At 38.1% G+C, this 15,326-nt stretch overlaps 1 protein-coding gene across 1 annotated transcript in view; it reads left to right on the top strand.

The window, feature by feature from the left end:
• Positions 1-12,937, top strand: part of LOC781004 (complement factor H-like) — a 75,045-nt gene extending 62,108 nt beyond the window's left edge. The window contains 2 exon segments of the mRNA XM_024976667.2: positions 11,910-12,092; positions 12,528-12,937. Of these exon segments, the coding sequence (XP_024832435.2) occupies positions 11,910-12,092; positions 12,528-12,724 (380 nt within the window). The 3' untranslated portion in view covers positions 12,725-12,937.
• Positions 12,938-15,326: the final 2,389 nt, after the last annotated feature.

Here is a 15,326-nt window from a genome sequence, read left to right as displayed (position 1 = left end):
TTCTTGAGGTATGCCTGTATTGCTATGAACTTTCCCCTTAGGACTACTTTTACAGTGTCCCACAGGTTTTGGATTGTTGTGTTTTCATTTTCATTCATTTCTATGCAAATTTTGATATCTTTTTTGATTTCTTCTGTGATTTGTTGGTTATTCAGCAGTGTGTTGTTCAGCCTCCATATGTTGGAATTTTTAATAGTTTTTCTCCTGTTATTGAGATCTAATCTTACTGCATTGTGGTCAGAAAAAATGCTTGGAATGATTTCTATTTTTTTTGAATTTACCAAGGCTAGATTTATGGCCCAGGATGTGATCTATCCTGGAGAAGGTTCCATGTGCACTTGCTTGTGGATTATTGAACATTATAAAAAAAATTTGACATGGATCTGCATTGTTTTTGAGTATATGTCTTTGCATGGTTATCTTAGTCTCTTTAGGTATTAAGATATACATAAGTAGTTTATCTGAAGAAGGCAATGGCACCCCACTCCAAACTCTTGCCTGGAAAATACCAGGGACAGGGGAGCCTGATGGGCTGCTGTCTTTGGGGTCACACAGAGTCAGATATGACTGAAGTGACTTAGCAGCAGCAACAGGCAGTTTATCACTCCCTATTGTTGCTGACATTTTACCACTTCAGATGAAATGAGGAATGCTTACTTCCATTTAGATTTATTGGTTCTCTCCACATTTTTAACATAAATGTTTATAGTATCCTCTCTATATACATTGGCACCATCAGATCAGATCAGTCGCTCAGTCATGTCCGACTCTTTGTGACCCCATGAATCGCAGCACACCAGGCCTCTCTGTCCATCACCAACTCCCGGAGTTCACCCAGACTCACGTCCATCGAGTCAGTGATGCCATCCAGCCATCGCATCCTCTGTTGTCCCCTTTCTCCTCCTGCCCCCAATCCCTCCCAGCATCAGAGTCTTTTCCAATGAGTCAACTCTTCGCATGAGGTGGCCAAAGTACTGGAGTTTCAGCTTTAGCATCATTCCTTCCAAAGAAATCCCAGGGCGGATCTCCTTCAGAATGGACTGGTTGGATCTCCATGGAGTCCAAGGGACCCTCAAGAGTCTTCTCCAACACCACAGTTCAAAAGCATCAATTCTTTGGCGCTCAGCCTTCTCCACAGTCCAACTCTCACATCCACACATGACCACAGGAAAAACCATAGCCTTGACTAGACGAACATTTGTTGGCAAAGTAATGTCTCTGCTTTTGAATATGCTATCTAGGTTGGTCATAACTTTCCTTCCAAGGAGTAAGCATCTTTTAATTTCATGGTTGCAGTCACCATCTGTAGTGATTTTGGAGCCCAGAAAAAGAAAGTCTGACCCTGTTTCCACTGTTTCCCCATCTATTTCCCATGAAGTGGTGGGACCAGATGCCATGATCTTCGTTTTCTGAATGTTGAGCTTTAAGCCAACTTTTTCACTCTCCACTTTCTCTTTCATCAAGAGGCTTTTGAGTTCCTCTTCACTTTCTGCCATAAGGGTGGTGTCATCTGCATATCTGAGGTTATTGATATTTCTCCCAGCAATCTTGATTCCAGCTTGTGTTTCTTCCAATCCAGCGTTTCTCATGATGTACTCTGCATATAAGTTAAATAAACAGGGTGACAATATACAGCCTTGACGAACTCCTTTTCCTATTTGGAACCAGTCTGTTGTTCCATGTTCAGTTCTAACTGTTGCTTCCTGACCTGCATACAAATTTCTCAAGAGGCAGATCAGGTGATCTGGTATTCTCATCTCTAATTTTGCAGAAGTATAATAAAATCAACAGGGAAACCATACTCTCATTATATTTACCCTTTGTTAAAAAAAAAAAAAAAAAAACCTCCATTCTAAAATCTCAGTTCCTTTTCTATTTTGCTTTCTTTTGAAAAGTTCTTAAGTATAGTTTTGCTGGAGACAAATTTGCTCAGTTTTGCTTTGTTCAGGAAATTCTTTCTTTCTCTCATTAATTCAAAAGGATAGTTTACAAGATATAGAATTTGGAGTTGACAATTATTTTCATCCTGCTTTGGAAAAATATTCTCACTTCTTTCTGGCTCTATGGTCATTGATGAAATTTCCACCGATGCTTGAATCCTTTTTTCCAAATACGTATTGCATAATATTTATCCCAAATAAGTATTGCATATCCATCAAGCTGCTTATGAGATTTTTTCCTGTACGTTTCAGGAATTTGAACATGATGTATCTTGTTTATCATTTTATTTAGTATTGGCATATAGCCAATCAACACTGTTGTGCTAACTTCAGGTAAACAGTGAAGGTACTTAGCCACACATATGTATGTGACCATTCTCACTCAAACTCCCTTCCTATCAAATCTGCCACATTACACTCCACAAAGCTCCCTGTGCTATACAGTAGGTCCTTATTTGTCATCCACTTAAAAAATAGCAGTGTGTTCATGTCCACCCAAATTCCCTGTCGTGTCTCCCATCATTCCTCCTGGCAACTATAAATTCCTTCTCTAAGTCTGTGAGTCTGTTTCTGTTCCACAAATAAGTTTGTTTGCAAAATTTCTTTTAAGATTCCATACATAGGGGATGTCTTACAATTTTTCTCCTCTGTCTAACTTCACTCAGTATAACCCTCTCTAGGTCCATCCATATTTTTGCAAATGACATTATTTCATTCTTTTAGTGGATGAGTAATATTCCATTGTATATATGCACCACTTCTTGTTTACCCATTTCTCTGTTGATGGACATTTAGGTTGATTCCATATCATGACTATTGTAAACAGTGCTACAATGAACATCAGGGTGTTTGTTTCCTCTTAGACCAAGTTTTTCACCAGAGCCATGCCTGGGGCAAGATTGCAGGGTCATATGGTAGCTCTATTTTTACTTTTCAAAGGAGCATAAATACTTGTATCCATAGTGGCTCTATCAACTAACAGTGTAGGAGGGTTAACTTCTCTCCACATACTCACCAGCATAGCTCTTTTGACTCATGTTAAGGGACATCATGCTGTAGTTTTAATTTGAATCTCTCTAATAATTAGTGATATGAGCATCTTTTCATGGGTGTCTTGCCCATCTGAATGTCTTCTTTGGAAAATAAACCTAAGGAGACAGAAGATGTGTAATCTGAAAACTGTAGTACACTAATGAAAGAAATTGAAGACAAAAACAGATAGAAGGATATACCGTTATCTTCGATTAGAAAAATCAATATTGTCAAAATGACTGTACTACCAAAAGCAATCTACAGATTCAATGCAATCCATATGTAATTACCAATGGCAATTTTTCACAGAACTAGGGAAAAAAACAACAACAAAATTTGAATGGAGACACAAAAGGCCAAAAATAGACAAAACAAACTTGAGAAAGAAAAATGGAGCTGGAGGAATGACACTCCCTGACTTCAGACTATACTACAAAGCTCTAGACATAAAAATAAAAAATAAAAAATCATATATGTGGTACTCATTATGACATCAGGACTTATGAATCAGTGAATTGAAATGGACAGGAATGGGCAAATTTAATTCAGATGACCATTATATCTACTACTATGGGCAAGAATTCCTTAGGAGAAATGGAGTAGCCCTCACAGCCAACAAAAGAGTCTGAAATGCAGTACTTGGGTGCATTCTCAAAAACGACAAAATTATCTCCCTTCATCTCCAAGGCAAGCCACTTAAATCACAGTAATCCAAGTCTATGCCTCATCCACTAATGTCAAAGTGTATGAAGTTTACTGGTTCTATGAAGACTTATATTACATTCTAGATCATATCATCAAAACCAAAAAAATTGGCTTTTCATACAGGGAACTGGAATGCAAGGTAGGGATAAAATGATACCTGGAGTAACAGGCAAGTTTGGCCTTGGAGTACAAACTGAAGCAGGGAAAATGCTAAAAGAGTTTTGACAAGAGAAGATATGGGTCATAGCAAACACCTTCTTCAAAATCAGAAGAGACAATTCTATGCATGGACATCATGAGATGTTCAGTACCGAAATCAGATTGATTATATTCTTTGCAATCAAAGATAGAGAAGCTCTATATAGTTGGCAAAATCAAGACTGGAAGCTGACTGTGGCTCAGATCATGAGGTCCTTATTGTGAAATTCAGACTTGAATTGAAGAAAGCAGCGAAAACCACTAGGCTGTTCAGGTCTTTTATGATTATATAGCAGAAAGGATAAAAATATTCAAGGGATTAGATCTGAGAGAGTGCCTGAAGAACTATGCATGGAGGTTTGAAACTTTGTACAGGAGGCAGTGAGCAAAACCATCCCCAAGAAGCAGAAATGCAACAGTGCCATATGGCTTTCTGAGAAGGCCTTACAAAGAGATGAAAAAAGAAGAGAAGCAAAGCGAAAAGGACAAAAGGGAAAATATACCCATCTGAATGCAGAATCCAAAGGATAGAAAGGCGAGATAAGAAAGCCTTGTTAAGTGAGCAATGCAAAAAAATAGAGGAAAGCAATACAATGAGGAAGACTAGAGATGTCTTCAAGAAAATTAGAGCGAGCAAGGGAACATTTCACATAATAATGGGCACAGTAAAGGTGAGAAACAGTATGCCCCTAAGAGAAGCAGAAGGTATTAAGAAGAGGTGGCAAGAACATACAGAAGAACTGTACAGAAAAGGACTTAATGACCCAGATAACCACAAGTCACCTGGAGCCAGAAATCCTGGAGTGTGAAGTCAAGTGGGCATCACTACAAACAAAGCTAGTGGAGGTGATGGGATTCCAGCTGAGCTAGTTCAAATACTAAAAGATGATGCTGTGAAAGTACTACACTTAATATGCCAGCAAATTTGGAAAACTCAGCACTGGCTATAGGACTGGAAAAGGTGAATTTTTATCCCAGTCTCTAGAAGGGCAATGCCAAAGAATGTTCATACTACCACACACAACTGGGGTCATTTCACCTGCTAGCAAGGTAATACTCAAAACCCTTCAAGCTAAATTCAACAACATGTGAACTGAGAACTTTGAGATGTACAAGCTAAATTTAGAAAGACGGCAAAACTAGAAATTAAATTGACAACATCCGTTGGATCATAGAAAAATCCAAGGAATTGAAGAAACACTCTGCTTCATTGACTAAAGTCTTTGACTGTGTGGATCACAACAAACTGTGAAAAATTCTTATAGAGATGGGAATACTTGACCACCTTTCCTGCCTCCTGAGAAACCTGTATGCAGGTCAAGAAGCAACAGTTAGAACTGGAATGGAACAACAAACTGACTCAAAATTGGGAAAGGAGTATGTCAAGGCTACATTGTCACCCTGCTACTTTAACATCACACAAAATACTAGGCTGGAAAAAGCACAAGCTGGACTCAAGATTGCCAGGAAAAATACCAATAACCTCAGATACACAGATGACATCACACTAATGGCAGAAAGCAAAGAGGAACTAAAGAGCCTTTTGATAATGGTGAAAGAGGAGATTGAAAAAGCTAGCTTAAAACCACATTCAAAAAACGAAGATCATTGTATCGGATTCCATCACTGTACGTCAAAAATGGGGGAAAATGGAAACAGTGACAGACTTCATTCTTTTCAGCTTCACAATCACTGTGGGTGCTGACTGCAGCCATGAAATTAAAAGACTCCTTGGAAGAAAAGCTATGAAAACCTCGACAGCATGGTAAGAAGCAGAGACATCACTTTACCAACAAAGGTTCATATTGTCAAAGTTATGGTTTTTCAAAAAGTAATGTATGGATGTGAATGTTTGACCATAAAGAAGGCCGAGTACCAAAGAATTGATTTTTTGAGCTGTGGTGCTGGAGAAGACCCTTGAGAGTCCCTTAGACTGCAAGGAGATCAAGCCAGTGAATCCTAAAAGAAATCAGTCCTGGATATTCGTTGGAAGGACTGATGCTGAAGCTGAAGCTCCAGTATTTTGGCCACCTGATGAGAAGAGCTGACTCATTGGTAAAGAACCTGATATTGGAAAAAGATTAAGCGCAGGAGGAAAAGGGACATCAGGATGAGATGATTGGATGGCATGATCGACAGAATGGCCATGACTTTGAGCAAACTCTGGGAGTTAATTCAGGACCAGGAAGCCGGGCTTTCTACAATCCATGGGTAGCAAAGAAACAATTGAGCGACTGAACAACACAACAGGAACTGATTATGATGTATCTTGACATTAAGTTTTTTGGCTCCATCCCATTTGGAATTCACTGAGCAGTTTTAGTATGTAGTTGTTGTTTTTGGTTAGTCACTAAGTCATATGCCCTATTGGAGAAATTATCCGCCATTATTTAAAAAAATTTTTGGAGTGTATTTCCTATACAATATAGTGTTAGTTTCACTGTACATCAAAATGAATGTACATTTACACGTACATATACACGTATCCCCATTCTTTTGGATTTCCTTTCCATTTAGACCATCAGAAAATGATCGCACAGGGAACTCAGCCATTATTATTATTTTTTAATCTCTTATTCTTTATTTTCAACTTCATGTTCAACCTTCTTTGCTATCTTCCCACCGGTCCTTGAAGCTATGTCCATTTTCTTTTTAGTCTACTTTCAAGCTTAGTTAATATTCAAACTTATTGATCATTCTGCCATCCGCAATATATTGTCAAACCATGTGGTTTTCTAATAATCTATTTTCTAGTTCTACCAATTGGACTAGATTTTTAAAAACCATCATCCAATGATTTCAATATCTGTGTCATCTCAGTGTTGTCTTCTGTTGATTGCCTTTTCTCTTTTGAAGTTTACCTGGTCTTTGGTCTGATAAATGATTTCCAACTGTATTCAGACACTTGAGCTTTTATATCTTGAGACTAAGGATATTATTGGATTCCTTCATTAATCAGGCCTCCATTACTGCCATGTAGGGTGCAAGTCCAAGGCTCCCACCTGGACTCCTCTGACACCAGGGGAATGTTCGCTCATTCAGTTTAGTTCAGTTCAGTTGCTCAGTCATGTCCGATTTTTGCGACCCCATGAATTGCAGCACACCAGGCCTCCCTGTCCATCACGAATTCGGTGAGTTCACTGAAACTCATGTCCATCGAGTCGGTGATGCCATTCAGCCATCTCATTCTCTGTCATCCCCTTCTCCTCCTGCCTCTAGTCCCTCCCAGCATCAGGGTCTTTTCCAATGAGTCAGCTCTTTGCATGAGGTGGCCAAACTATTGGAGTTTCAGCTTCAACATCAGTCCTTCCAATGAACACCCAGAACTGATCTCCTTTAGGATGAACTCTTTGGACCTCCTTGCAGTCCAAGGGACTCTCAAGAGTTTGCTCATTATGTGGGTGGCAATGTGAACTGCTTACTTGGACCCTGTAAATCAAGGCATGGAAAGAATTGGTCTTAGGTTTCTGCCATCATGTGTCTAGACTAAATCAGTCCAGTTCAGTCGCTCAGTCATGTCTGACTCATTGCACCTCCATGGACTGAAGAACACCAGGATTTCCCATCCATCACCAACTCCCAGAGCTTAACTAACCTCATGTCCATCAAGTCAGTGATGCCATCCTACCATCTCATCCTCTGTTATCCCCTTAGCCTTCCACCTTCAATCTTTCCCAGCATCAGGGTTTTCTCCAAAGAGTCACTTCTTTTCATCTGCTGGCCAAAGTATTGGAGCTTCACTTCATCATCAGTCCTTCCAATAAATATTCAGGACTGATTTCCTTTAGGGTTGACTGGTTTGATCTCCTTGCATTCCAAGGGACTCTCAAGTGTCTTCTGCAACACCACAGTTCAAAAGCATCAATTTTTTGGTGCTCAGCTTTCTTTATAGTCCAACTCTCACATGATGACTCAAAAAATCATAGCTTTCACTAGATGGAATTTTATTGGCAAAGTAATGTCTCTGCTTTTTGATATGCTGTCTAAGTAGCTCATAACTTTTTTTCTAAGGAGCAAGTGTCTTTTAATCTCATCGCTGCAGTCACCATCTGCAGTGATTTTGGAGCCCCCAAAATAAAGTCTCTCACTGTTTCCATTGTTTCACCATCTGTTTGCTATGAAGTGATGAGACTGGATGTCATGAACTTAGTTCTCTGAATGTTGATTTTTAAGCTAACTTTTCCACTCTCCTCTTTCACTTTCATTAGGAGACTCTTTAGTTCTTCTTCACTTTTTGCCATAAGGGTGGTGCCATCTGCATATTTGAGGTTGTTGATATTTCTCCTGACAATATTGATTCCAGCTTGTGCTTCATCCAGCTTGGAATATTGCATGATGTACTCTGCATAGAAGTTAAGTAAGCAGGTGACAGTATACAGACTTGATGTGCTCCTTTCCTGATTTGGAACCAGTTTTTCTTCCATGTCTGATTCTAACTGTGGCTTCTTGGCCTGCATACAGATTTCTCAAGAGGCAGGTCAGGTGTTACCATCTATTTAATTTCCACAGTTTGTTGTGATCCACACAGTCAAAGGTTTTGGTGTAGTCAATAAAACAGAAGTGGATTTTTTTTTTTTTTGTGGAACTCTCTTGCTTTTTTGATGATCCAACAGATGTTGGCAATTTGATCTCTGGTTTCTCTGCCTTTTTGAATCCAGTTTGAACATCAGGAATTTCATGGGTCAAGTGCTGTTGAAGCCGAACTTCGAGAAGTTTGGGCATTACTTTACTAGCATGTGAGATGAATGCAATTGTACGGTAGATGGAACATTCTTTGGGATTGCCTTTCTTTGGGATTGGAATGAAAATTGACATTTTGCAGGCCTTTGTTCCCTGCTGAATTTGTTGGCATATTGAGTGCAGCACTTAAAGGGCATCATCTTTAGGATTTGAAATAGCTCAACTGGAATACCATCACCTCCACTAGTTTTGTTCGCAGTGATGCTTCCTAAGGCCTACTGGACTTTGTATTTTAGGATGTCTGGCTCTAGGTGAGTGATCACACCTTTGGGGTTATCTGGGTCATGAGGATCTTTTTTGTATAGTTCTTCTGTGTATTCTTGCCACCTCTTCTTAATATCTTCTACTTCTGTTAGGTCCATACCATTTTTGTCCTTTATAGTGCCCATCATTGCATGAAATGTCCTCGGTATGTCTAAATTTCTTGAAGAGATCTCCAGTCTTTCCCATTCTATTATTTTCCTCTATTTCTTTGCTCTGATCACTGAGGAAGGCTTTCTTATCTCTCCTTGTTTATATTTGGAACATTGCATTCAAATCGTTTTATCTTTCCTTTTCTCCTTTGCCTTTAGCATCTCTTCTTTTCTCAGCTATTTGTAAGGCCTCTTGAGGCAACCATTTTGCCTTTTTTATGTTTCTTTTTATTGGGGATAATTTTGATCCCTTCCCCCTGTACAAAGTCAGGAACCACTGTCAATAGTTCTTCAGACATTCTGTCTTCTCAAATCCCTTGAATCTATTTGTCTCTTCAACTCTAATTGTAAGGGATTTGATTTAGGTCATGCCTGAATGTCTAGTGGTTTTCACATCTTTCTTCAATTTAAGTATGAATTTGGCAACAAGGAGTTCATGATCTGAGCCACAGTCAGGTCCCAGTCTTGTTTTTGCTGACTGTATAGATCTTCTTCATCTTTGGCTGCAAAGAATATAATCAATCTGGTTTTGGTATTGCCATGTGTAGAGTTTTCCATGGATATTTGGTGATGTCCATGTGTAGAGTTTTCACTTATGTTATTGGTGGAGAGTTTTTGCTATGACCAGTGTGTTCTCTTGGTAAAACTCTGTTACTCTTTGCCCTGCTTCATTTTGTACTCTTAACGCCAAACTTGCCTGTTAGTCCAGATATCTTGACCTTCCACATTTGGATTCCAGTCCAATATAATGAAAAGGACATCTCTTTGCTTGTTAGTTCTAGAAGTCCTTGTACGTCTCAGAAAAGCATTCCACTTCAGCTTCTTCAGCATTACTGTCCAGGGCATAGACCTGGATTACTGTGCTTGTCAATGGTTTGGCTTGGGAATGAACAGCAATCATTATGTCATTTTTGAGATTGCATGCAAGCACTGCATTTCAGACTGTTTTGTTGAATATCGTGGCTATTCCAATTCTTCTTAGGGATTCTTGCTCACAGTAGTAGATATACTGGTCATCTGAGTCAAATTCACCCATTCAAGTCCGTTTTAGTTTGCTGATTTTTAAAATGCCGATGTTCACTCTTGCCATTTCCTGTTTGACCACTTCCAATTTGCCTTGATTCATGGACCTAACATTCTAGGTCCCTATGCAATAGTGCTCTTTACAGCATCAGACTTTACTTCCATCATCAGTCACACCCACAGTTGGATGTTGTTTTTGCTTTTTCTTCATCTCTTCATTCTTTCTGGAATTATTTCGCTGCTGATCTCCTGCATATTGGGCACCTCCCCACCTGAGGAGTTCATCTTTCAGTGTCATATCTTTTTGCCTTTTCATACTGTTCATGGGGTACCCAAGGCAAGAATACTGAAGTGGTTTGGCATTCCCTTCTCTAGTGGCCCACATTTTGTCAGAATTCTCTACCATGACCCATCCAACTTGAAGGCCCTATACAGCATGGCTCAGAGTTTCTTGGAGTTCTACAAGGCTGTTGTCCATGTGATCAGATTGGTTAGTTTTCTGTGATTGTGGTGTTCATTCTGTCTGCCCTTTGATGGATGAGAATAACAGGCTTATGGAAGCTTCCTGATGAGAGAGACTGACAGGGTGAAACTGGATCTCCGGTCTGATGGAAGGGGCCATGCTCAGTAAATCTCTAGTTCAATTTTCTGTTGATGGGTGGGGTCGTGTTCCCTCCCTGTTTTTTGACCTGTGGCCAAACAATGGTGGAGATAAGGAAGATACTGGTGACCTCCTTCAACAGGTCTTATGCATGCATTGCTGAACAATGCCCCCAAACCTGCAGCAGGCCACTGCTAACCCATGCCTCTGCTGAGGACTCCTGGACACTGATGGGCAAGTCTGGGTCAGTCTCTTGTGGGGTCACTGCTTCTTTCTCCTGGGTTCTTTTGTGCACAAGGCTTTGTTTGTGCCCTCTAAGAAACTGTTTCTGCAGTCCTGTGTAGGTTCTGGCGGCTCTGTTGTGGGGTTAATTGCAGCCTCCTCCAAGAGGGCTTATGGTATATCCAGGTCTACTGCACCCAGAGCCCCTGCCCCTGTAGCAGTGCACTGCTCACCCATACTTCTGCAGGAGACACTCAGACACAATTCTGGCTTAGTCTCTGTGAGGTCTCTGGGTCTTGGTGCACACAATAACTTAGTGTGCACATTTAGTGTAGTATTTCTAGACTAATTCAGTGTTGTGAAAACTGTTTGTATCTTATTAGGCCTACTCTTTTCTGGGCCTTTTCTTAAAGAGATCAACTGCTTCATGAGACTTTTTTTCTTTCTGAACTTGTATTATTTCTGGGTTGCTGTCTCTGTGGCCCATTCAGGGTACATAGAAGGCAAAATGAAAACCCCAAGGACTCTCTTCAGTGTAACTCTTTGAATCCCAAGGTCCCTAAGCAGATTGACTTACTACTTCTTTCCCAGTCTCCTGTGTTGGTTTTTATAATATGTTCAGGACCTTTATTTGGCAGAAGGAATACTTAGCAGATGCTATAAGCAAAAATATTTTTACCTCATCTTGTCCAGAAATGGAAGCCAAAGTTTCCCTTCACAGAGACTGCAACATGTTGTATAAAAGGGTAAATTTTTTTTTTATCTTAGCTATCCATCTTCCCCGCATATACTCTGAAAGAAAACATCAGAACACTGCAAAGCAGACATATTTGTTAAAGTACTCTATGTGCTTCCATGGTAGTAAATTAAGGTCTTAAAATGTGTATTTCTGATTTAGTGATTAAAATTCCTTCTATAAATCATTTCTGTCATCAGAAATCTTAAGTTTTGGTATGACATATTTGGCTGCATTTTTATTTTATTTGTTTAAAACTGTAGTTGTCTTTGAATAAAGCAAACGCCATTATTTTTTAGACTCTCAAGGAAAATGTGGGCCTCCTCCACCAATAGACAACGGAGACATTACCTCACTCCTGCAATCAGTATATCCTCCAGGATCGATTGTTGAGTACCGGTGTCAGGCCTACTATGAACTTCAGGGAAACAGAAATGTAGTATGTCAGAATGGAGAGTGGTCAGAACCACCAAAATGCTTAGGTAAATGCTTTAAACTTCTCTTGGATCCTGGGATAATCCTTGTACACAGCATAATGTTTAACTGCTTATAATAGAGTTTTTATGGATTAAATAACAACCAGTTAATGCTTGCACACCAAGGATTAATCTCTGTATATAGAAATAAAGTTAGAAAATTTCATGTTCAAGCAACAATGGCTCCTTTATGAAAGCTCTTCATATGATAACTGACATTATGACTCTTATAACATTTAATGATTACACTAAACCAAGTATCTCATTCTTATAACATTAATTTTTTTAAATATGATGAAACCTATATTATACATTTTCAGTGTATTGGTTTGGAAAAGGTTTGAGGAAGAATTTTTGGACCAAAGTTCTTGAAACCCTGAAATTCTGTTGAAAGTATTTGCATATTACTCAAAGGTTCATGTTTATTTTCTTTAATTTTAGAGGCATGTGTAATTTCAGAAGAAACAATGAGAAAACATCACATACAGTTAAGATGGAAATACGATAAAAAATTTTACTCTAAAACAGAGGATATTATTGAATTTATGTGTCAATATGGTTATCATCAACTGACAGCAAAACATACATTTCGAACAACTTGTCAGGAAGAAAAGGTGGTGTATCCTCGATGTGGATAAAACATTGATTAAATGCAGTTGTAAAACTGAAATATGTACATGTATTCAGCTTTTTCCTTATTAATTCAATTCTGTTTATTTTCTCAAGTATTTTTTAACTCATCCTGAATCATAAATCAGATTTGTATTAAATATTATGGGGACAATGTAATTGAGAGATGGGTCTAATGAATCACTTCTTAAAAGTACCTCATTAAACTTGGCATATCAAAATATTATGTGTCCTATTCATGAAACATTTACAGCAAGAAATTAGATTCAATCACTTCCATGGCTCCTTCCATCTATTAGTTTCCTAACATTCTTAAAGCTTCTCCATTACTTCTGAGGGTTTCTAAAACTCTGTTTTAGAAGACATGGGAAAAAAGTGTGGAAAGAAATGGAAAATATTCAAAATATTGATAATATCACTTATCAAACATATAAAAGCAAACTGTCATACTTATGTCAGCAATTAAATATAAGTAGTTTATCTTACTTTTGCTCATCTATCAATAGATAAATAAACCAAAAATGATGAAATACATAATATTTTCAGTTCAGTTCAGTCACACAGTCGTGTCCGACTATTTGCAACCCCATGCACTGCAGCACTCCAGATCTCCCTATCAGCAACTCCCAGAGCTTATTCAAACTCATGCCCATTGAGTCAGTGATACCATCCAACCATCTCATCCTCTGTTGTCCCCTTCTCCTCCCTCCTTCAATCTTTCCTTGCATCAGGGTCTTTTCAAAGGAGTCAGCTCTTCATATCAGGTGGCCAATATATTGGAGTTTCAGCTTCAGCATCAGTCCTCCCAATGAACATTCAGGACTGATTTCCTTTAGGCTGGACTAGTTGGATCTCTTAATATTTTACAAGATGCTTATCAAAGTACATATAATAATTCAAATAAAGAACAATGAGAATCACATTGCATAACTACTACAACACATCATATTAGTGAATAAAAATTTGAACATTAAATATACACACACACGTAAAGACACTCTGCTTCAAACACTGAATGACTTTTTATAGAAAAATATTAGCAAGAAATGTAAGAAACTATTTAGTATAGCTAGAGTTGAATTCACAGATAATAGGTGTAAAAATGTTTCACTTCTTTTTGCTTACATGAATTCTTGAATTTTTCTGTCTTCAGTGTATATCAACTTTGAACCTCAAAATATTTTCTAAAAGAAATATGCAAAGTAACACAACAGGACCTTTAGAGATCAATTTGGTAATGAACTCCAGGTCTAGTAACGTTTTACTGATTTTGCTGGTACAGAGCATTTTAGAAACATTCACCACCAGTCTGAAAGGTGATTTTTATGTTCATACATTTTAAACAGCCTATTAAGGTTAAATCAGTTAACTATAAACATTTTAAATTTCTAAATATCATAAAAATTTTATTATTAAAATAGATTTAAATAATCAAGCTACAATATTTAAGATATCATCTTATTACTTTGTACCGCATCAAGTTAAGTGACCTTCTTAGTCTAAGAAGCATGGCCATCACCATTGGTGCTAATTGATTTAAATCTGAATTGTTGGTAACAGCTGTTTTTCTCATGCTTAAATGAAATTGTTACAGTTGACAAGTTATCTTTGCTGTAAATGTTAACATTTTGTAGATATTATTTCTCCAAATTTTTCAACTAATCATTGTAGAATCTATTTATGACCCATGGCTGCAAACAGTTATTTCACTGTTATCTAGAAAATGGTGATTTTTAAAGATCAGTACTATCATTTTTCTGCATTTATTGTCATTCTGTGTAAAGATGAGCGTTAATTTACAGGCTCTGTTCATAATCAACTTTCACCTAAAAAGTTTTAGCAAATCTTTAAAATAATTTGGTTTTAAATAATTTGTAGTTGACATATAGTTGATTTACAATTTGTGGTGTATAACACAGAGATCCACAATTTTTAAAGATTATACTGCATTTAGTGTTATTGTAAAATATTGGTTATGCTTTCTGTGTTGTATGGTATGTCCTTGGAAATTCTTATTTTATACGTAATACCTCTTAATCAAATACGCCTATTGTTCCTCCCTGCTTCTTTCTCCCCACTGGCAACCACTTGCTGGTTATCTGTATCTGTGAGTCTGTTGCTGTTTTGTTATATTCATTCATTTTTTAATTTTTTAAAAATATAAATTTATTTATTTTAATTGGAGGCTAATTACTTTACAATGTTGCATTGGTTTTGCCATAGATCAACATGAATCAGCCACTAGTGTACACATGTTCCCCGTCTTGAACCCCTCTCCCACCTCCCTCCCCGTACCATCCCTCTGGGTCATCCCAGTGCACCAGCCCCAAGCATCCTGTATCCTGCATCGAACCTGGACTGGTGATTCGTTTCATATATGATATTATACATGTTTCAGTGCCATTCCCCCAAATTGTCCCACCCTCTCCCTCTCCCACAAAGTCCAAAAGACTGTTCTATCCATCTGTGTCTCTTTTGCTGTCTCACATACAAGGTTATTATTATCATCTTTCTAAATTCCATATATATGCATTAGTATACTGTATTGGTGTTTTTCTTTCTGGCTTACTTCACTCTGTATAATCGGCTCCAGTTTCATCCACCTCATTA

The sequence above is a fragment of the Bos taurus genome, chromosome 16 (assembly GCF_002263795.3).
Source record: "Bos taurus isolate L1 Dominette 01449 registration number 42190680 breed Hereford chromosome 16, ARS-UCD2.0, whole genome shotgun sequence".
NCBI lineage: Eukaryota > Metazoa > Chordata > Mammalia > Artiodactyla > Bovidae > Bos > Bos taurus.
Note: the sequence above shows the minus strand (reverse complement) of the source record. Positions and strands in the feature narration are given on the sequence as shown.